General features: G+C 42.3%; 1 protein-coding gene across 2 annotated transcripts in view; it reads right to left on the reverse strand.

The window, feature by feature from the left end:
* cdh8 (cadherin 8) overlaps positions 1–23,978 on the reverse strand; it is a 119,305-nt gene that overhangs the window by 40,357 nt on the left and 54,970 nt on the right. For both annotated transcript variants that reach the window (XM_032515383.1, XM_032515392.1), the window contains exon 4: positions 1,171–1,290. In XM_032515383.1, coding sequence (XP_032371274.1) covers positions 1,171–1,290 — 120 coding nt within the window. The remainder of the gene's footprint in view (positions 1–1,170; positions 1,291–23,978) is intronic.

Here is a 23,978-nt window from a genome sequence, read left to right on the forward strand (position 1 = left end):
GTCACATCTGGCTTTCTTTTTCATTTCAATCCACACAGCATGGAGAGCTCTGCTGCCAAACTCAGGCAGTTTCATATATTTTTAAATTTAGCCTCTTTCATTTTGCTCTACATTTCAGTATGCAATGCATTTCGTTGATACATTTTACAGATTATGTTCATCTGGCAGTGAATAATCTGTTGTAACTACATTTACATTAAATACCTGCAACCATCACATAACATCAAGACCAATACCAGCGTCTTTGGTACGTGTGTACCAGTTATACAAAGTCAAAAAGTAATACTAGTACACTGCATACTGCTGGCTTTAAAGGTGTCTACAGTCTATACATTGAGCTGTTTGTTGCGGGTCTGAGACACAGTTGGGTCCAGAAAGCATTTCACAGCTTCCCCTATATCTGCAGCTACAATAAGGAAAATGGATTCCCCACATTGAGTTGGGACATACTTACATCGAGGCTCAGTCAAACAGTGATAACCCACAACCTGACCTGAGGTGACTTTGTAAGCCTATTCTAAGTTGAAGCAGGTATTCAAAAAGACAAATGTTTAAATACTGAAGGGTTCTGGCCTGATGTGGCTGACTCTGTCGAGAAGAAAAGGACTACTGAAATAATCCATAGATGTAATCACTGTCTCACTGTTAAGCCTTTTTCTTTCCTTTTTGTCCCATTATGGGCGTGGCGTTCATTTCGTACTACATTATGCTCTCCATTGGTTAGAAACTGACAAAGCATTTGCATGCCCTATTAATAGCTCCCATTAAATTTAATGAATTAAGGTTTCGATCTCAAAGAGATCTTTGTCAGGCTTTGTCAGGCAAACAATGAATAACACAAAGAGCTTTGCCTGCACCACAGAGGTGTCCTGCTTTTGTGTCTCCTTTTTTTCAGTCATAATGATCAGACTGGACTTCTGTATTATGGCGTGTAGCATTAAGCATGATAACTAATGTAATAGTACAGCTGCTTACAGTTAGCAACACATTGACATGGCCATCCTGCACAGGTGACCCTTATATCCAATGTGTGAAACATGTTCCAAAATGGCCTCAGCTTGGCTTCTAATTACTTAAGGTGGAGGAACACAACCCTCACAGCTTTGTGCTCACAGAATAGAAATTCATCTTCGCATTCGAAAACACCAACAAACAGAGAACTGCTCTTACCAGAGTTGGGGTCTACAGAGAAATATGGTTGGCCCTCCAGTATGCTGTAGACCAGTTTAGCGCTGTTCCCGTACACTGGATCATCGGCATCAGTAGCTGTTACCCGGGTAACTGGGGTACCTGTGGGGCAAAAATACAGATTTATAAACTATACCTCTATAGGGAATCATCTCTAGAAAGCTGTGGCAATCAGGATGAGCCTACTCAACCCTATGTGGGGTTGATTTGTTCAAAAATCAGATCCCATCCGTGTCAAGTGTGTTGCTCTTAAATATTAGTGATTTATATCAGTATATGTTGAATTCCCTTTGTGAGGGACAGTGTGCTAATTATTGGGAGGGGAGGGCAGCTGAACCATGTGGTTCACTTTAAAAAAGCAAGGCCCTCCAAAACTTAAAAATAATATAATTGAAAATTATAAGATATAAGACACTGCAATACCACCCCCTTTATATGTAGACAAAATAAACCAATGTTGAATTGGTACAACTTTAATAAAGTATATATGTAAAATTGTGTACTTTTTTTAAAGGTAATATACAAATGGAACAATAAGTTTTAATTGATGGCACATTTGGAATGCATCCCAAAAATTGCAGCGACTCAACCAAGAGCTACTAACGGACTGTCAGAGAGTTAATAAACTGGGCACAGGCAGCAGTTTTGTGAAATATAAAACTATATTAATATAGAGTGTGGTGAATTTAAAAGATTGCACTATCCTCACAGCAGAAATAAGACATACAAACATATGTTATACAGTCCTTACACACAATAATATAATACACTTTTGAATCATTTTCAGTTTCATTTAAAAGCAACATGATATTTGAAAAGGCATGTGTACCCATAAACAAACTGTATCTGTCATTGCCACCACTCAATTACTTGCGATAAATGTGACGTGACTTCAGATATTTCATATAGGATGTTTGGCCTAAGTGAGCAAACCAGTCATGTCAGTGTTGATTAGTCTTGTAGCCTCTTGTGATGCTAGCTTCTGCTGGACACGTTAGCTGGTGTGCAAATCAACGTGACTGTGATGGATGTGTCACATCCTCATTTTGGAACACAGCGGAGGAAGTAACCTGCCAATCAACTGATGGTCAAGTTATGCAACTGATGGTCTCGAAGAACTGCAGACCTCTAATAATATGCACTAAAAAGTTGTGCGTCCGTTGGAAACACTCTGTGAAGGTTATAAGGGAATCCAATGAGCACAAAGAAAAAACGTTCTGCGTTTCACCAATTAAAAGTTTGCCTATGTTAATGCAACCGTTGCCACATGTATTCTTAAAATGCTATTCAGATATCAATATAGCACTAGAGCAATTAGCCATTACCTTCACACCAAAAACACTCAATGTAGCAGAAATGAGCTTCTTTATTAAACCAGCTCTGTGAGTTTTACAGGAAAAGGACCTTCAACAATGCCACATCTGTCATTATTTTTTATTAATGAGATTAGTGACAATTCAGTCCACCAATGGTGGTTCCATTACGAGGTAGCAGTGAAAAAAATGCATTAAAAAACTGAATATGAAGAGACAATTAACGCAATTAAACTCATCCATTTTAATTCACAGTGACCTAGCTTTTCACCAGTCTCAGTGTGAGGGAGTGTGTGTGTGTGTCTGTGTGTGTGTGAGGGAAGTATGGAGAGCAAAGAAGCTGACATGCTGACGGTGAGCAACATGCTGGCAGGAAGCTACAGATGGTATGGTAATTGTTTCTGTGAAAGATGTTTAGAGGTGTTCTGACAACAAAGGGAGGCGTCCCTCGTTGCAGACGGCACAGGTCCTGCAACAGGCACCGGTACGTCTGTCCACTGCAGATGAAAAGGCTTTTAGTAAAGACCTCGGCCGTGTAGCAGTTTGGGCTCCGACATTGTGATTCAGGGGTTTTAAGTCATGAATTAAAACATGACAAGAAATAAAAATGCCAAATAGCCAGATGTGATGGAAACACAATCCTTGCACAGTGTCTAATCAGCAGACCAGACATCTGTACTCTGTTGACTTCACTGCTTTTGTGTTAACTCTACAACCTAAACTAAACTCTACAGAATGACTGAAGAGATACATCTAACGTACAAACCATTCCAGTCCAAGGGCCATTTACAAATAGGACTATGCCAAAGACGGACGTCCTAGCCCAGAAAACAAACAAATAGGATGATTGCGCAATCTGCTCATGACGCCTCATTATTAGGTTTCTTGTTAGGCGGCAAGCTGTCGTGGGTGTAGTGACTATCGTGAGAGGAAACAATAAAGCTAAGTAACAAAGTGTAAAAGCGCCAAATGTGTATGTAGGGGGGGGGGGGTAGATGGGTCAAAAAAAGTCCTAGTCAGTCCCCTGACTCTGAATCAGGGGACAGGGGTTTGTGTGAAAACCGTGTGAAACCAAAGGTCACCTGTCACTTTTAGAAATTAACCAAGTTTTAGACTTTAGTCCGTGACGTAGTGACATCTGTGAAGTCATGTTACATGCATTGTTTTAGTGGTGGACTAGATGTTAGACTTATTTTTAGCCAATAGCTAACTAAGTAATTAACTAACGAACAAACGAACAAACAAACAAACAGACAAACAAACGAATGAACAAATGAATGAACGAACAAACTAACTAACTAACTAACTAACTAACTAACTAACTAACTAACTAACTCTAACCCCACTAACTACACTCACTCACTCACTCACTAACTAACCCTAACCCCACTAACTAACTAACTAACTAACTCACTCACTCACTCACTAACTAACCCTACCCACTAACTAACTAACTAACTCACTAACTCACTCACTCACTCACTCACTAACCCTAACCCCACTAACTAACTCACTCCATCACTCACTAACTAACCCTAACCCCACTAACTAACTCCCTCACTCACTCACTAACTAACCCTAACCCCTGGACTTCAGTAGTTTGGTTTTCAGTGTCCACTAAGAGGTTAAATCTTTGTTGATTACATTAAATAGACCGGTCACCTGAGTAACATTACCATGGCGGTCATGTGTTCCAGTCACTGTTCCAGACGGCCACCGTGCCGCAGTAAATAGACCGGTCACCTGAATAACATTTCCATGGCGGTCATGTGTTCCAGTCACATGTTCTAGACGGCAATTAGAGCGCTCGTTGCCGTTTTGGCAGTCTTTGACAATCTATTCCGTTGTTTAGGTGTGAGGATGTCTTGACCAAGGATGTTATTCAGTTCCATACAGACATCTCCCTCTATATGACGTCAGCTCCACTTGTCAACCATTGATTAATAATAAGCGCAGCATCTCTGGTCTTGTAACAGCAAAACAAAGCAAAAGCCACCTCTACACTCTAACTGGAGTAGCAGTCTCACTGTTGCAACCCAATTATTTCACAGTGAGAGAGCCTCAAGTGGTCCTCCGAGACATTGGGTGTTCTCGTAATTTATGGTCTTATGATGGCCCATGCTGTTGTGTTGCCAAAGCTCACCTTGTAAATTTCATACTGCTTGTTACAGCCTGTGCCTTTTGCAGCGTTAAGATCACAGCAAATCAATGAGCTCTCTTTTTTTCCCGTGTTACTTTTTCTGTCGGCTGCGATAGCGCTAGCAAAAAAAACTTGATGTAAATCATGATATTCAATTACATTGACTGTACTATGCACCATAAGCTGTATGTGTCCCAATACTTTAAACCTCCACACCACATTGGATAACACCTCAGTATGAGGTTTTCCATGTCTGCTATTCCCGGTTCTGCCGTCATGTGTAGGTTTCCCACAAACGATTTAGATGAGTAAATATAATGGGTTGACAGAATGTAAGGACACATAATTATGTGAATTGTATACCACAGGTGTGTGCAGTAATCCAAATTGGTGTTCTCAAGCAGAAGCAAATTATATCCTGTTTGCCATAGATGTTTGCCAATTGTCAAATGAACAAAATGAGAAACAGCAAGAAGAAATTGCACCACCTTTTATTCAGAGATAAAGAGCCTTATCTGCATTAAAGTTAAATTACTACTACTACAGAGGGAGAAGGCGGCCATCAACACATCCCTAATTAAGAAAAGTACCTGCACGATTCGAAAAGGTGTCTGACTATTGCAAACAGGCTTTCTAATTTCAGTTACACTATGGATTGAAGTGGGGGAAGAGGAGGGTAGGAAAAAAAAAATCTTCATAAAAACAGTGGAACCGCTGAGGCATTAAATTGCTCCCTCTTTCTTTCCCTCCCACAGGGGTAAAAGGCTCCTCACCACCCCTGATAAAAAAAAAAAAAAATTGGAGGGATTAGGAAAGCCAGTGTTTTGGTCCTGTTTCAAATCAGTGCAGATTAGCTCGTCCTTCCCCTTGATAATGCTCCGAAATTTCAGGGACACTGCAGAAATGAATGCAGCTGTAGGCCAGGCGATGGGCACAGAAGCACAATTGTAGGAGGAATATTGTCTCTAGCTTTTTTATTTTGAAGCCTGTAGCATTGTGGCGATTACAATAATAGCAACACCTAGAAACATCCAGATAAAACAAAAAACACAAAAGCAGTGCAGGCAGGAATTGGGTATGTAAAAAAGCCTCCAAATGCAACCGATGTCCTGTGCACTCCACTGCTCTGCTTTTTTTTTTTTTACCTAAAAAGTGTTGCTTACACACCATTCTTAATCAAACCTGTTAGGGATATGGCGGTGCAATCATGCTATTTCGTGTCTAAATGGATTTGTGTCACTTTTCCTCCCGCTGCCAGCAAATGCCCAGACACTGAAAGATTACATATAACTGTTTCCTGGAAAAGCAAATCTCCCACTGTTGGTTTGGGCAGTAGCCCACAGAGTGACACGCATTAAGCATGTATGACAGTCCAACCTGCATTTGTTTCCCCACGCTTAGTTTAATCTCATTAATCACGTCCTGAAATTCCCAGGATTTAATACCACACTGTTCATTTAAACACACATCATTTTCAAAGGAGGCCATTACAGTACAGCATAGAGGCATTAATACAGCTGTTTATTTTTTGATTGAAGGGCCTGCGGATTCTAAAGGGGCCCCAGAATAAAGACATGGGGGTCTATCCCACTCTTTTATCAACGGACGGAAATAATAGGGCACACGCTTCCTATTTACTCTGTATACAGCCTCGGTGATGGGAAATCAATAGGAATCTTCCCTGAACCAGAGAGGGGATAAATTGGGGCCTACAGCCCGATGTGACACACAATGGCTGTGGAAGGATATTGCAGCTTATTTCTGTAACACATTATCCCACAACACAGCTTCATCTGTATACAGCCTGCTTATTTCCTTAGAAGTATTGCACACATAATCAACTGGTAAAAGGTCGTAAAGATGTCGCTTTGAGCATCACGAGATCCTCATTTGCAGACACGTCCTGTACACTGCAGGGTGGCAGGAAAAGGAAATGAACTTGAATACTACACTTGCCTACGTGTACAAATATGAATAAGCATGATTAAGTACACAATATGTTAAAATTCAAGATGCTCATTTAACCCAGCTGGTATCAAAAAAAAGGCTGCTGAATGATGAAATGATAAATGCGGAGTACTGTATTTTTCTTTTTGTATTTTGTCAATCAACACATTCTTGTATGAAAACGTGTGCGATGGGCTCCCCCACAATTAAGTGTCTTGAAACACTATTAAAGAAAAAACTACCATGAAAAAGAAATATTCTGAAAAGATACGGTCTCCCTGAATGAAATATTCTGCATAGGAGAAAAAAACACTGCATTGCACAAAACTATTACAAAGTCTTCACTACAATGCGACAGAGGTTCTATTCTCCAGTTCATCTAACAAGAACATGATCTGCTCTCACCGCCATCCCATACACACACACACACACACACACACACACACACCCTACCCAGAATTCACCCTTAGCATGCTTAGTGCAACTCAGCAAACCGCACCACAGGGAAGCAGTCTCCGTTCCAGTACCATCATACCTATCTTCGCTCAAAAGAATGTGCCATTACAGTTCATTCACTAGCGCTGGAAGGCTAGCCTTCTCCTCCATACCCCGACGTCCAACAAGCACGGCAGCTGTGTAACATCTCAGCTTTGCTCGGCTTGGACCAGCTCAGGAGCGTGAAGGGTAGAAGACAGGGGCCATTCATATGCATGCAGGCACTGAGCCACAGAGGAGGGATATCACTGAGGCAGGGGGAGAGCTGTGGGGTGCGTGAGGCGTGGGGCTAACAGTGCCTTGCTGTGAGCCCTACGCGGATAAAACAATACTGTTTATGTCTGACTGGCTTTACACTGCGGGGGACGAAAGGCAAAGGGAGAAATGAAGACAGGAGGAGTAGTATGCTTCAAAGCACTGAATTCTGGCGGTTTATTTTAACAGTAAGGCATGCAGAAAAGCAAAATATTACACATACATGACACCAAACCCTTTAAGTAGCTGTTTTGGAGGTCTCCAGCTCTCTGTCAAAATTACCTCTGAGTGGCTAACAAAGTCAGATGCTGTTTTCTCAGAAGAACTGATCAGATAGGGTTGTATTAGACCATTTCTGAGAAGAAAAAAGTATTTTGGTTTTATGTAAGATCAGCTCGTTAGCTACAGGCTACTTGCTGCAAAGAAAATTGCACTAGCACACTAGCAGTTAGCTAGTTGCTCCAATAGAGAACGGTAACTTCCAGGTTTTCTAAATGTCTGCTGATGGGCGAATGTCATTGTTTATTTGACATTTCTGGTTTTAGTGGCATTTCATAAACACCATTTCCCAAAAGCCCTAGACCTTTGCATGCCAAACGTCATGGCTTGACAAACAAAAGCGAGTCTGTGGGTGAGCAACGGGTCTGCAGTTAGCGTCATTACAAACAGCTTTGTCTATAATAATAATAATACTAATAATAATACTATTTTTAAGAAGACCAACTATAGACATGCTGAATGAGAGAGCAGAGGACGGGAACAGAGGATATTCAGAAAGTGACGTCATGACTTTGGCTGTAGATGTTAACTATGGCTGTTTTGCTTAATTAACCTGCGGTCTATACGAGCTGTCAAACAAAGCTAGCTGTTCTCAACCTAGTGTTGCAGTACAAGCTTCTCTACTTCCATTTGTCAGGCCACTTAAAATATGACTCCAAATTAATGTTAATCCGTGTCTGCTAGACAGACGGGGGGGAAATCCCCCTTCGCTAGAATGCATCCGTTGGCCAATAAGAAAATTGTTTAACAAAGCCAAGTCATAAACGATGCGGAATGAATAATAAACTGCATACTGTCGCTGCTCCCCTGCCATTCCGTCTCAGACAGTCTGTCTGTTGGCCAGTAAATATTTGTCTGGTCTCATAACAGATCATTTTCTTACAACAGCTCAGTGCAAACTAATGCAATGAACCCAAGCATAGTGAAAATGTAATAATGCATCCTGTGGCAATGACTGTTTAAGTGAGTCCAGAGTTCACTTAGCCACAATCCCCCCCCCCCCCCCACACCCCCACACACACTTTTCTAGGTCACAATCATGGTGTGCCAAACCTTTTTTTTCTAAAATGGCTGGTCGGTCCCCTGACAGCGCCATTGCGGTGACAGGAAAGTGATTATGTATTGATCATGATCACATAGAAACTGGTGTTGCTCTCTCTCCTGTCTGTGGGCAGAGAGGATAATAGCTCATGATCAGACAGGGAGACAGACAGCCCATCTCTCCAGGCAGTGCCGCCAGCACTATTTTTGGACAGGTCCACTACCACCAATTTGATTGAAATGCATGTGCACGGATGGGGAATAACGCAAGAATTAAGAGGCGATTAGCTCTGTGAGGCAGAGTATTGTCAAACACAAATTGTTACGCTGTGCTGTAGTGTGGCAGGCCAAAGCTCTTGATAACACAGAAACGGTTGTAAAGAGGTGGAGAAAACAAGCGTGTCGAGGCATCCTTTCATCCATCCATCCATCCATCCATCCCCGTCCGTCTATTCTCTCAAAGGAGGAGATGACATACTTGGAGCACCGCCAGTGGATTTTTCTACAGTAGTCAAAGCCAGTTTTAGATTCATGGGCTGCAGATGGGCATTTATGGCAACATTACAGCTGGGCATTGAGGGATACCCTTAAACAAATAATCATGCTCATAAACAACTGGCATGTGTGAACATACTTTTTTTATTCATTTTTCCAGGCCAGCCTCAAACCTCCCACCCCTTCATTTGTCACCATTTCCACCAACACTCATGTGATCTACAGCCCAGGCTGTGACTAAAAGTGGTTGCTCTCCTCTACCATGATGCTTTATATTTATAACTGAAAGATATAAGTATTTTGGATTACACGGAGGCACAGTAAATAATTGCAGGGCGGGAAAAAACATGGTCTCTCTCAGCCCATTAGTCTTTATAACAGGACTAATGCATACTCATGCTAAAGTGCATGTTTCAGCAGGGCCACAGGGCCACAGAACGCAACTAAGGAACAGGGCAAATGAATGAGGAACACCCCGCGGAGGCTGAAAAGATTAGGATATATGTGTTTATATCACAACGTTACGCACTTTTCAAAATTACACTTGGCCATATACAACATGGGCCAGAGGAGGGTTTACCGCAAAGGAAAAGAAATATCTTAAAGATAAGATATGGTTGTCAACATTTAAGACATTGTTCCCAAGAGCCAGTGATAGATAAGGGACGCTGCACTTTTGAAGAGTAAGGGGGCCGTCACACTCGCGCACATATATTGTCATTGTTGCAGTACAATTACTAGTCTTTCATAAGACAGAGAGGGAGCCATCACAGAGAAACCAGGGACATTGTTTGAGTGTGTCCGTGTGCTTGTACATGTGTGTGTGAGCACAATACATGTCAGAGTACGTGACATCCCTATTTCAAGGAGCCGGCTACTGAGTCTACTGCCTTGACAAGCCGGTTACAGGAGCGGCAGGAACCAAATAATTAAGAGGGTCCTTTGTTCCACCACTGACGTGTGCCACCATTTTAAAGGGTTCTGTCATTGATTCACTTTAATTAGTTCATAGGAAATGTGTGCAACATGCAGATAGAGTTCAGGACTGGAAGTCGAGGACGGAAAATTGGGCACTTCACATGTTTAATTGCTCCCAAGGCATTTACAATGGCGAGGTAATAACAAAGAATAAGGCAAAGTGTATTGTCTAATGAACAACTTTATCATGGGTAAATGAACAAAATGTAGCTTAATTTGAGAACTCTGCCACAGGGGCAAGAGTGTTTAGTGTGAATTATGCTTCCTCAATAAAAAAAAAAAAAAAATTAAAATAAAGAAGGAAAAAAAAAAACAAGTTTCAGCATAATGCAAAACTGTGGTTGGAAATAGACTTGCGGTTAATATTTTTGCCGCACTGGCTCCTCAGAGTGGTAAACCAGAGATCAAAGTTATTACTTAATTCCAAAAATTAATTACTTATGTATACACTGTTGCCAAAATGCCCTTAACAAGGCGTGTAGCCCACTACTGTTCCAGCTGAGCTGCTCAGAGGCCAAGAGTAGACAAATGTGAGTGTGTGCTTGTGTATTTCTGTGTGAATACAGAGCAACTGTGCACCATGGAATAACACATATAATAAAAATATCCCTTTTTAGACAGATATATAAAACAAGGATGGAATTAGGAGGTAAATTAAACACCAGGTCCTGCCCACTTAAAGCTATAGTGCGTAGTTTCTGCCGCCCCCATGAGGAATTCTAAGTGATGACGACAACACTGTCGAAGCATCCGCATGGCGCAAGCCTTCGTTAATCGCGCACCACCCCCGCCCCTCCTCCACGCAGTTGCTGACAAGGAGGATGAAAAAGCTGAACGCTGCTGTTGTCCTTTCCCAACGGTGACGTAAAATGCACCACTCCAGCTTCTGTGCACGAAAGTCACCCGAGGACACCATTTTGGAAACATAGCCATACTGAGTAATGCAGAGAGAGATGTGTGGAGCTGATAGGCATAATAAGCTTTGTATCAACTCATTTGGCAATGGTTTGAGATAATTTCCCATATTTTTGGGATCAATAAATATCTATCTATCTATCTATCTATCTATCTATCTATCTATCTATCTATCTATCTATCTATCTATCTAATGGATGTTCATTAATATAAAATAATCGCGCACTATACCTTTAAGCCAGAGATTTTGTTAAATTTGAACCACACATACGCAACCTTTTAGCACTTTTGGATTTACTCATTCTTGATTCTGAGATCGTTGCAGAAAAAGCGTCAGTGGCACCATAGTAAACGGTATGTAGCCCATAAATCAAGCATGGCAATGGTTGGGTCTTTGTAAATTGTAGACTGTGGTTTAGATGGTACTACTCTGTCTGTCAAGTGTCACGAGACTAACTAAAATTGAATTGAAATGTCAGGACAATGGCGACTATGTTTCTCTCTGCTCTTCCTCCATTGTCCCTGTGGATATTGCATTTTGCGGAAGGGCAGCGCAAACCCACCCGAGGCAGCCACCATGCCCATGCATTTCTCCGGCTTCAACGTTCCTATTTGAGGAATCTTGTTTAACTTCATTGTGGAGCCTCCCTGCCTGTCCATCAAGCGGCTCACAGCGAGTTAGCAGCAAATGTCCTCCTGCAAACTATCAGACCACATCAGCAGGGAGAAAAAGAACAAGTGATATCTCAGCAAACTTGACTTGACAGACAGCACTGTGCAGACAGAGTAGAAGCCTGAACACATGTGTTTTCAGTGGGTTTCATATTGGTTATTTGTGTTCCTAGGTGAACACAAAATAATCTGCCAAAGTAACAATTGTGTGGAATGGAGCCATGCTATTGAGTAACCCTTCGCTTACGTTCATGTCACGGATCCACTCATTTTCCCCTGACTTCACTCACTCGTAATCAATGGTCTACTCTGGAAGTCCTGCCCACTTCCTTTGTTCAGGCTGGCAGCAACATGAAGCAGCATGTGAGGGCCCCCTGTGTCTCTGATTCAGATACAAACCTGAGGGTGCGTTTACACGTGGCCGCCTATTTTCAACCTCTCCATTTTCAAAAACAACACTGTGCACAGCAGTCAGTTGTCAGAAAAGTGTTCATTTACACCAACCCGTGCATATATGCCGTCAATGCGGTCAAGAGCACGCCCGACCTGTGGGTGGCAGAGTAACGAGAAGCTCAAGCCCAAGTTAACCAATCAGAAGCCCCAAAATAGCAACAGAATCACTTCCTCTCTCTTCTCTTCCTCAATTGCTCGGCTGCCTAAACCTCCGTTTGTCTCAGTTTACATGCAAACGTGCAAACAAAGATTTCCAAAATCGCCACTCTGGCCGGAGTTTTTAGAGAAACTCGTTTTTTTCGGGATTTGTCTGTTTTTCAAAATAACCATGTACGTGTAAACAGGGCCTTAGCCTCATCATCTCCTATCACTCTTAATGTGTGCCTAGAGACAACAAATGGATTTAAACAGAAACATCCGTTGGCCCCGCCTACATTGTTACCACCGACAACGTAACTCGGTGATGCTCCTGTGATCCAACCCGCGAGATAGATTGTGTTTTGGTGCTAATTTCACATTAGAGGCGTGTTTTTGTCTGCCCTTTTATCACTGGTTACAAGTGGACAGGGTTAAATTATAAAAATGTGATGTCCCATTCTCATGTGCATAACAGAATTCAGATTCTGATAACTGTTGCTGGGTTGTTTGCTCACCAGGCCGCGGTCAATCAATTCTGATTGAACCACAGCCACGCAGTCTTGATACAAGTTCTCTACTGTTTTATTCCTAATGAATAATAAGAATAATACTTCAACTTACTAATGGATCACTAACATAATGAAGATAAAGTAATCTCAGATTAAGTATGTGTCTTAAAAATGAAGGTACCTGTAACAGACTACAATTTCTTTAGGTGCTAGCATGATAATTGACATTCTTTTAGAGTGTGCTGTTTCCATATTCCAGGGGCAACAGCAGCACCGGGGGATGACGTTGCATTACAAACCAAAGGACAGAGTTGGAGGGAAGAGTTTTAATCCCTCCCTCAGCAACGTCTCCCCCGGACTGTGGCAGTGCAAGATGTGCTCCGTCAATTACATAGTGTCTATTTATACAGCTTGCACAAGTCAAATAAAAATGACAGTGGTAGCCCATAACTCCAGCAATTGGCCCATCTGAAAGCAATGTGTTACAGAGGTCCCCCACCTCCCACACAACTGCATTAAGATGCTGAATTTCACTGAAAAGAGCCTTCCAACCTTCTGAGTAATACACTCTGTCATCTGACAGCCGTCCTGGAGCGAGAAGGGTTAAAGCCTTTTTCCCTGAGGAATGTTGAAACGTACTACGTCTACGTGACTGGTGACTTAATGTCTTCGTCAGCCGGTGAGAGCTGTGCTATGCTTCCATCTGACAAGCAATCCATCACAGAGAACACACAGACAGAAAGCCGCACGCCGTCACATAAAGTGTCCACGCGACAGACAACGCCCACAGCGCGCACCTATCGACACACACACACACGCACGCTGTCTCAATCATGTAGAGAGAGCCATGCGCTTCTGCACTTGTTAACATGCTGACAGTCATAAAACACAGGAAGGCAGACAGATGCACAAACACACTCCAAACACTGAGCAAACACCTAACCTGCCCTTTAACTCTCAAAGTAGGCGGCCGGCAGAAAAAAAAAAAGGGAGAAAAAAAGAGAGAAGAGGAGAGCGACAGGACCCCTAGTAATCCCAAGGTTTGTTTACACTCCCAGAAGTGAAGTGAAATTTTAAAGGGCTATCTCTGTAGCGTGCTGGAGAGCAGATTCACCCAATTACACAGCAGCCCCCAGTGTGACATAGTAAACCTGCTGTAGGATTGACTGTGCTGTGTGTGCGCGTGGCTTTGTGTGTGCCTGTGTGTGGGTGTGTGTGTGTGTGTGGACACCAGACTGTGACTGTGGTAAAACCACAAACGAACTAAATCCATACTGCAGGGTTGAGAGCAATACAGCTGCCAATGCTCCAATACACAAACAGCGAGCGCCAGGGAAGGCTGCATGATGCCACAAATCACCGCCTACATGACAGCAAGACAGGAGGGGGAAACAACAGCAGCCAGACCTGCATTTGAAATTGTAAAAAATTAAAGTGCTACCTGAACAAGAAATAAAAAAAGGTTAAACAAACTAGATTAGGAGCAAGGCCATAAATTCTGATGTCAAAATAAAAAGCAGTGAAATACAGCATGGCGGACGGGGTTTTTTTCTACTTTCCCTTCATTGTATCAGACAGCTGAGGCGTGGCAGTGACTGTGCGAGGCAAGCCAGGCGAGGGCTTTAGTTAATGGGGACCGACATCAAGAGGAGGGCCTCGCCCGTACTGGAGATTTGATCCTTTCGTCTTATCAGCTTCTTTTTCAGATGACCTTGCTGTACCGACTTTTATGCCTCTCCCCTTTTCTTCTCTGCCGGTGATTGGATGGGCTTCTCTAGTCTCAAATCTCTGCCACCTTGATGAATGTGTTCCAACCCTATTTATGTTGCATTGACCAATCACCGCCACCACCACCCCTGCCCTCCCCCAACCACCACCACCACCACCACCGCCACCCTCCATTACAGTATGGCACGTGAATCTTAAATCTGTGGAAGATGTACTCACACGACCCATGACCACATACAAAAAAAAACTGACAATAAAGATATGAGCTAAGCCTCTTTTTTCCCCTCTTTCTTTGTCATTTTGGTCTTTTTTTGCAGTTAAATCTACACTTTGTCTTTGTTGGAGCAAAATGTAATTTTAAAGAGTATTATTATGTCTTTCAATGGGATGCAATCGCTGCTTTTAATTTTAGGTGCTGGTGCCTGCAGGGTCCAGATAGCTATGGTTGGTACCTTAGACAATTAATAATGCAGACACGGAGGGATGAGAGTACAGGGGCATCCTGTTCTTGCAGCTCAACACTGTAAAATCACCTGAAGCATGAAAAGGGAGCACAGCCCCCACACACACACACACACTCTTGTGTGCTCTTGGCTGCAGAGCAAAGGTTCTTGTCCTTTTTGAAATAACCAAAGAGTAAGTGAGGATGAGCCGCACAACACAAGATCCAGCAGGAGGGAGATGTGAATGAGCAAAGAGAGATGAATACAGAGCAGGGAAAGTGCACCCAAAAAAAAGCCCAACAACACAACATTAAATATCCACAACAATCTTCTTCAATAATTAATAGGTGAGCCACGGCTGTGTAGTGAAGGATGCGTATGAGAAAGCATCCTGGCGTTGGAGCAGATATGAGTAAGCATTTGCCAAGTTGGCGGTGTGGACTGAAGACCCTTTTCATGTTGCCGTTAGTTATAGCGGCGATGCAGAGGACCTCCCACTCCCCAGCGGGACTGCAGACAGTCCCTTGTCCCTTTTGGCTGATATATACCACAGGTGATAAGGACACCACACAGACCCCACTCGCAGGGATGCTATATTACTTTGGAATAGAGCTTTTGTGTCATGTTGGAGGATACAGTTTTGTTTAAAGTCCATAATATGGGTTACGTCGAAAACATCTGAACTAGATCTCTCCAAAGTCAATAACATTAGATTTAAAATCACTGTGTAGGCAGGAATTTATGAAGAAACATCAACAACAATGTTAAAAATAGTCCTTTGTCTTAACATTGTGAACACATCACATACTGTAGCCGTATACAGGAGAGAGAAGGTGTGGGGAGTCATCCCACACAGTGTGGCATGTTTAGAATAGGGGGCGATTAGTAAGGAAGAAAATAGTGCTTAAGCACCAGACCTAGGATAGAGCCACGAGGTTTCACTTCCGGGATTGTTCAGGTGAACATTAAGCCAGATGTCCCTCTTTTCAGCCAAATGTCCATTCTCTTCCTTGTCCTTTATGTTGGCGTTCTGAGGACTATCTGGTCCTCAGATCTCTGCAGGGTAAATCCAGACAGCTAGCTAGACTATCTGTCCAATCTGAGGACTATGGTTACCTGGTCCTCAGATCTCTGCAGGGTATATCCAGACAGCTAGCTAGACTATCCGTCCAATCTGAGGACTATGGTTACCTGGTCCTCAGATCTCTGCAGGGTAAATCCAGACAGCTAGCTAGACTATCTGTCCAATCTGAGGACTATGGTTACCTGGTCCCCAGATCTCTGCAGGGTAAATCCAGACAGCTAGCTAGACTATCTGTCCAATCTGAGGACTATGGTTATCTGGTCCTCAGATCTCTGCAGGGTAAATCCAGACAGCTAGCTAGACTATCTGTCCAATCTGAGGACTATGGTTACCTGGTCCTCAGATCTCTGCAGGGTAAATCCAGACAGCTAGCTAGACTATCTGTCCAATCTGAGGACTATGGTTACCTGGTCCTCAGATCTCTGCAGGGTAAATCCAGACAGCTAGCTAGACTATCTAATAACTAATAAACCAGAGTATGTTTTTCTCATCCCTGAATGCTGTGTGGGCTAGCCAGACCTTCTTTTGCAGCGCTGTGGAGGAAGGTCTTGCGATGCGAGACTACACCAGACCTATCTCCAGTATGATGTTATTTGTACCCGGCCTAATCGCAGCAGGCATTCACAGCAAACTTCACTGATCTCAGATCAGGCTGTTCTCATTCACCGTTCATACTGCCATTAGGTTGGCAGTGTATTGCTGTGTATTGTATGAAGCTATAAAGAACATGCTATACTGTATAAAAGTGGTGGGGTGCCTGAGGGGGGGGGGCACAGGCTGAAGGCCAGCTGCTGTAGAGCAATGCTGGGAAACCACACCGGTGTTACTCATATTTTTGCTGTTGAGAGGCTTTATAAATAAAGTTTTGAACACTTTACCTCACTCTAAAATATAAAACAGGTCAAATGCCCTAAAGATGTATAAACAAAATTCCATTCCACTTTTTTGTTGTATCTACTCCGTCTGTTTACATTTATAGCTGGGGGGTAGCCAGAAGCGATGATGACGTAAACCTGCGCTGCACTATGCCCTGCACCCTACCTAAAAATATGAGACTACATTTTTAACAAAAGGCCTGCATTATGAGGAGCGTGCGGTTCTAAAGATGAGGTTGTAAAAAGACTCAGTTGCATTATGGGAATTGTAGGTTGTCACTCCCGACTCGTCACATATTGACGCTTGGTCAGTGGCTGTCAATGTCAGATATAAATGCTAAAATCACCCTTTAGTGTCTTTATGGGACTCACTCCTAACAGACTCCGGTCTGGAGACTGGGGTTCATGTCCCCCTTCTTGTCCCACGTGTCAATGAAACATAGAGTTTTGTAACCCCACCCACCCATCTTTTCCTAGACTTAACTGTCCCGTTGTTGCCTCATGTCACTTGGGAGCACCCGAAAGACCAAGGTGTGTCTGAATAGGACTCTAAAGGAGACTTTCTGCATCTACAACAGATTCCAAAGGCCTGACCAATTTCGCTTTCTAACACACAGGGTGTGAGAATGTGTTGTTTTTTTGGAGCTAGACCCAAATTAGAGACTACAAACTAGGATATCTCTTTCTCTCCTGAATTGATTTTCAAAGTTCCTTTTTATCTTTCTCTTGCAAGTCCCCACCTTTATGGACGTGCATTGCTGAGGTACGATTTTTAAATGAAAGCGACGTACTCATGATAAATGTTCCTTTCACAGCGTTCAGTTATTCTTTCATTGTGCACAAGCTGTCTCTGTTACTGCCTTACATCAATGGCTGAATGAAGCACACAGATTGAAATCAGAGCCAATAGATAACAAAGGCTTTACCTCCCACTTTGGCCCAGCAGAAAGCCATGGGTGGCTACAGTGTTTTCATTATTGACTCAATCTGTTTCATTCTCTCAAATAATCCATCAACCGATTGATCATTTGGTCAATTAAAGGTCAGAAAAAAAGTGCAAACTGCCCATTACAATTTCCTAAAACAAGAACTTTTTGCACGTCTTTACATAGTGAGTTTGGACTGTTGGTTGACCAAAACAAGCCTAACTAGCAAAGAAGACGGGCATCCTTTATATGGAATTTTGGGCATTTTCTTCTTGATAAAAGGACTAAAAACAATCAATCAATACCATATCAGTTGCTGATTGGTAATTTCTTTAAGCTTTAGTTATTAAAATGCTAATTGGCACAAGTCCATCCTACATCCAGAAACAGTTCATACGCATGATGTTTATGTTCACATTTTAATGTGTTTTCAGATAATAACTCAAACCTCAAATATTCTTGGGCTGCTACTATCAACTATATGCATTCTAAAATATATTCAGTTTACTGTCACAGACTAGTAAATACAATGCAAAGAATTCCCATTTAGGAAGCTTGAGTTTGGAAAATTTCAAATAATACTGCATAAATTGCTTATCAAATTAATTGGGGATTCCGTTAATAGTTAACTAATTTATTATTCTGTTCACCTATTTTTGCTTGATTTTCAAATATCTGCCACTGTTGTGGACGTTTCTCTTGCAACAACGTTTTTGAGAGTAAAACAAAAATAAGAGAGTTAAGAACTAAAACCAAGTTTGGCCTTTTTTATTTTATTTATACCTGCAGGAATAACAACTCCACCTGATGTGGAAAAGTCTTCATGTGGCAGAAGAAAAAAACTGGCTTCTATACATCCCAGAGTCTAAGAGCACCCCTTTGTTAACATGACTCAGCATTTCTGACAGACATTCTAAACACAGGCGACAGTCTGGTGCCACCCTGCTTCTCTCCACCCCCCCCCGCACACCATTCACCCCGAGGTTACCGATCCCGTTTATCTCAACTGCCAACGAGTGAAAGAATGTGCAGGGAGAGATAGTTTACAGTTACCTTGTACTTTATCTAGTCCCATACGTAAAACAAAAACCACTCAAAAGATTCAAGCATGTGAGAATCAACCATACACAGAAGATTATTATTAGAAAGTAATTTTCTTATTACACCACACTCAAATGGAAAAGCTGATAACAGAAGAACTGCGAGGCCTAAATATGTGGATTGATGATGTCGTTTTTGGACTAATCCTTTTATGGGATGTGATTAACCCTTCTGTAGTCCTCGGGTCAAATTTAAAAAAAAACATTTAAAAAACACTTTCTATTTTAGAACTATGACAATAGAACGTTGAAAATAATTGTTGGGGAAAAGCTACAAAAACGCAGGAAAAAAATCAACAAAAGCATTTATTTATTTTAAACGGGGTAAAAAAAGTGAGCAAAAAAACTCAGGAAAGGTGACAACAACTTTTTTTAAATTGACAAAACATTGGAGAAAAAACACGTTTAAAAAGGCAGCAGAAAACTTGTTAAAAAATGGACAAAAACATAATTTTAAAATGAAGATTGGGGGAGAAAGTGACAAGAAAATTGGATTACATCGACAAAAACACTGAGAAAGGTGTAGAATGAATGTTAAAGAAGTAGACCCAGAAAAACACAAAGTTGCATGGTCAACGGGAAGACAACACGAGAGTTAAAACACAACCTGGACTACAGGAGTTCAAACTAGTGACGGCCAAAGGAAGCTTTGTGAACCAGTGTCTTTATTTTCTGAGCCCACTAGATGGCGCTCTTGGTTTTAACCCTTGGGTTGTCTTCCCGCCAAACATGAAACACTAGCATCGCTTTTTTTCCGACGTTTTTGTCACTTTTCAATGTTGTGCGTGCTTTTTTTAATGTTTTTTCCAAAGTTATTTGATATTCCAATGTTGACATTTTCAGCGCTTGTTTTGAAGGTCCATTTTTAGTGATAAAAAAACTGAAAACGGTTCAAATTTGACCCGAGGACAACATGAGGGTTAAGAGGAAGGCCTAAGGCGTTGCAATTCAGTGTATTCTCAACCAATTGTTGAACAGAGAGCGCCATCTAGTGGGCTCAGACAATAAAGACACCGGTTCACAAAGCTTCATTTGGCCATCACTAGTTCAAACATTGTTAAAAATTGTTTTTAATGGTCCTTGACTAAAAAAAGGTCATTTTTGAATGATATAACTACGAATGCTTTCTGCCAGCCTATGTAGATCACGACATGTACCTTCTACATCTGGTCACCGACATCTGTATGAAGTTTGAGAACTCCAGTACAGTAACTTGTTTTTCATTTTACTGTAAGAATGGTACTTCTTTGTTTGACACGTGTTTATGCTACTTGTACACTTATCTCTCTCTGCTCTTGTCTTTGCTGTAGCAAACCGCAATTTACCCGCTGTTGGACAAGTAAAGGTTTTCTTTTCTTATCTTTCTTATCTTAGTCCTTACTTAATTGGAGTGAAGGTGTTTTCAGTATTTGGTATCACTGGTGTCACTGGTGTCCTCGAAATCATTGCAGCTCTAAAAGACTCAGTCAGTCAGTCAGCCAGTCTCGGTGAGGGGATGTGCCTAACAGCGTCCCTGAGCAGGCATTACAGTGTTTTCCGAGGATCAGTGCATGGCTGTCCTGCCCTGCAGCTCGGCTGAAGGGAGGATGCTGCGTCCTTGTTTTCACTCTCAGATTGATTAACTGACCTTGATACAATGATCAGCAGTGTGTGACATTACGACAGCCAAAGATGAGTCTTACAAGCATTTCGAGGCTGCGAAATGTTCATTACAAAGACGCAATTAAACAGGACGGTAACCTAGGACGTGACAGGTTGTGTGTTTAAAAAAAAATAAAAAAGGCTTTTCAGATGATAATTTCACCAATGCAGCGGCATGAATGTTTCAAAAAACTCAATGTATTCTGCCAATTTCATTTTTAACCTTTGTTTCCCTCATGTCCCATCGTACCACTGTTGACCCTGTTGCATGAAATCCATTTAATCACATCCACTCAGTGCGACAACGCAGAGGGTCGCATTTGTGACGGCCACGGCCATTCACAGCCTTCCCCTCAGCGTTCCAAGCACAGGCACACTGTGGCTTGTATACATGCTCCGGCACTCGACACACTCTCTCATTTCCCTTCCCTTTCATGCATTTTGTTTATTTACCTCCTTGCATTTTCATTTTACATCTCTTTCTACATCCCGGGCATGACACACACTCACGCACGCACGGAAAATGAGGCGACTTTGTTTAAGAAACGACACTGTGGCTGAGGAGAAAGCTGCTTTTTGTCCTTAGTCTAATTGAGAGTCTTTTGCTATTCATCGCAAGGCAGCCAGGCCAGCAAGGGAGGCAATCTCATGCAGATCACATTGAAGGGCTTCATTACCTAGAAGCCGGCTACTTTTTTTTTGTTCTCCCCTCAAGGGAAGACCGAGAGAGAGCATTAGCTTTGCAAAAAAAAAAAAAAGAGCGAGGGAGGGAGAAGTACAGAGAAGGGGAAAAGGAAAACAAAAGTGTGTGCATAAGAGAAAGAGAGGGACTGAGTTACAAAGAGTGAGTCTCTGCGGGCTACACAGGGGAGTAGGGGCAGATTACACCTGAGCAACAGCATCTTTACGACGGCACGGTGGCTTTGTGCTAACACGGGGGAAGTATGTGTTTTAGTGTACATTATGCACTTGTACAAGTGCGAATTAACATGTACAGCATGTGCACGTATGTCCGCCTGCACGCTTTAGAAAAAATATGCCACATAAGGCTCTAAAGGGCTTATATTACTGTATCTGGACCAGTGACTGATGATGTTACATGCATAATTCAGAGGTACATTGGATAATAAATAACATCTGATGAATTAGTAATACACATTTGTATGTGATATTGAGCAGCTGTGACTGTGCGTGTGTATGTTGTGTTTCTTTCTATTCTTGTTTAACTCCTGAACAACATACAGTATGTGTTAGCTAGGGAATATATGGCGTTCCCTTTTTTTCCTATTCACAGTAATGCAATGGGTAAGTGTGAAACAAAGGGAGCTGAATTATCAGCTGCTGGGCGTAGCTGCAGACAAGAGCAGCCGTGGAGAAGAATGAATCCACATGGAAAAAGGAGTCACTGGCTTATTGACAGGTGACAAGTTTTCTAGACGAGAAAAACAAGCCCACATTAAGGTAAACCCACATCCATGTACCAGCGATGGAGTCGAGTCACCAACTGTCGAGTCTGAGTCAAGTCTTGAGCCCCCAGTGTTCGAGTCTGAGTCTGTGTCACCAAAGAAGACTCTGAGTCCAGTCAGAGTCCAGTCACCATTACTTGAGTTTGATTCACCAGTGAATAACGACTCAAGATGGACTCTAGTCCGAGTCCAGGACTCGAGTCCGACACTAGTCCAGGTCTGTGACTCGAGTACGACATCACTGCCTATCACACGTAAAGAAGAAACTGCATCCAGCATGAGAGTCCTGTTTCATGAATCCTAGAGTCCAAGTCATCAGTGTGCAAATCCAAGTCAAGTTCAGAGTATAGTGACTCAAGTCCATATACGCACAGATACACATATGCACAAATACACATGTGCAGATGCTGTTGCCAAATGAGTGAAGATAGATAGGAGTAGCAGGTTATTACAGAGAAACCGCAGCATGTCAGTAAAATCCTTTGTGCCTCGGAGGCCTGTCCTATCCCCATTTAGCACGGCCACAGAAAAGGGCAGGCTGGCACCCACGCTGCTTGGCAGTTAGACAGGCCTGAGAGAGCCACAGCCTTGGCCAGGTTCACTGCTCTGACCCCCTTTCACCCCCAGCTCAGCCTGTGAGCCGCGGACTACCATCAGCACAGCCCCGGTCTGCCACGTCCCTGCCCAGCCCCGGTGCCTGCTCGTCAGATGTGCCCCGGCCCAGCACTGGCCCAGCTGCCCACTATGTTAAAGGGCCAGGGGCCCCCTTGCCACTCAGTCCATCTGCCAAGCTGCAGACCAGAGACTCGGATCAGAGAAGAGAGTGACTCAAACTCCAGGCAACCTCGCTCTTAGCTCCCTGCTCAAAGCTCAACAGAGACACACCAGATAAAAGATGCAAAATAAATGTGCTTTTTTTCTTGCTTGACCCTGAAGTACTGCTAAGATATATTCAAGTTAAACTGCATTTTATGCATTCAGAGTCAGATTTACCAAGACCAAGATAGGTTCAAGATTTACTGCAAGATAAGCATAGCACAATTATATTTTTAGGTATATCAAGGAAGGGGATTTAGAATAGAACATCTGGTCCAAGTGGAGCATGAAATGCTCTGAAAATAGCTCAGCTTTCCCTGTATTGATCCGAATGCGTAGAATAATAACATATGTGATTCGTATTGCTTTTCATGAAGAGCTATACAAATCGGATGGATGAATGATGAATGATAGATAGATAGATAGACAGACAGACAGACAGACAGACAGACAGACAGACAGACAGACAGACAGACAGACAGACAGACAGACAGACAGATAGATAGATAGATAGATAGATAGATAGATAGATAGATAGATAGATAGATGCTGCAACTAATGAATTTTTTCATTATCGATCATTCTGAATATTATTTTCTTGATTAATGGAATATTTGTTTGGTCTATGAAATGATGAAAAATGTCCATCAGTGTTTTCCAAAGCCGAGGATGACGTCCTCAAATGTCTTGTTATGTCCCCAACTCAAAGATATTCAGTTTGCTGTCACGGAGGAGTGAAGAAACAAACACATATTCACATTTGACAAGCTGGAATCACAGAATTTTAACCTTTTTTTTTCAAATTAACAATCAAAGTTGCCAATGTATGTAATAGTTAGACTCTAACAAAGATACCTAGCTAGATAGATAGATGTTACACATGCTTTGGTGAAGTATACAGCAGATATAAATATGTTATTCTTCATGCAGGATTACGTAATAGCGTGTCATTTATAAAATTGTGTGGTTATTAAGTCATCTGTGATCACACAGTGCCCCTTTCTGCTGCACGTTGAAAGCGTGAGACGATCCACTCTGATAAAGGCCTGCATCTTGCTCATTTCCATACATCGCCCCTTGA

This window comes from Etheostoma spectabile, chromosome 1 (genome assembly GCF_008692095.1).
Source record: "Etheostoma spectabile isolate EspeVRDwgs_2016 chromosome 1, UIUC_Espe_1.0, whole genome shotgun sequence".
Classification (NCBI taxonomy): domain Eukaryota; kingdom Metazoa; phylum Chordata; class Actinopteri; order Perciformes; family Percidae; genus Etheostoma; species Etheostoma spectabile.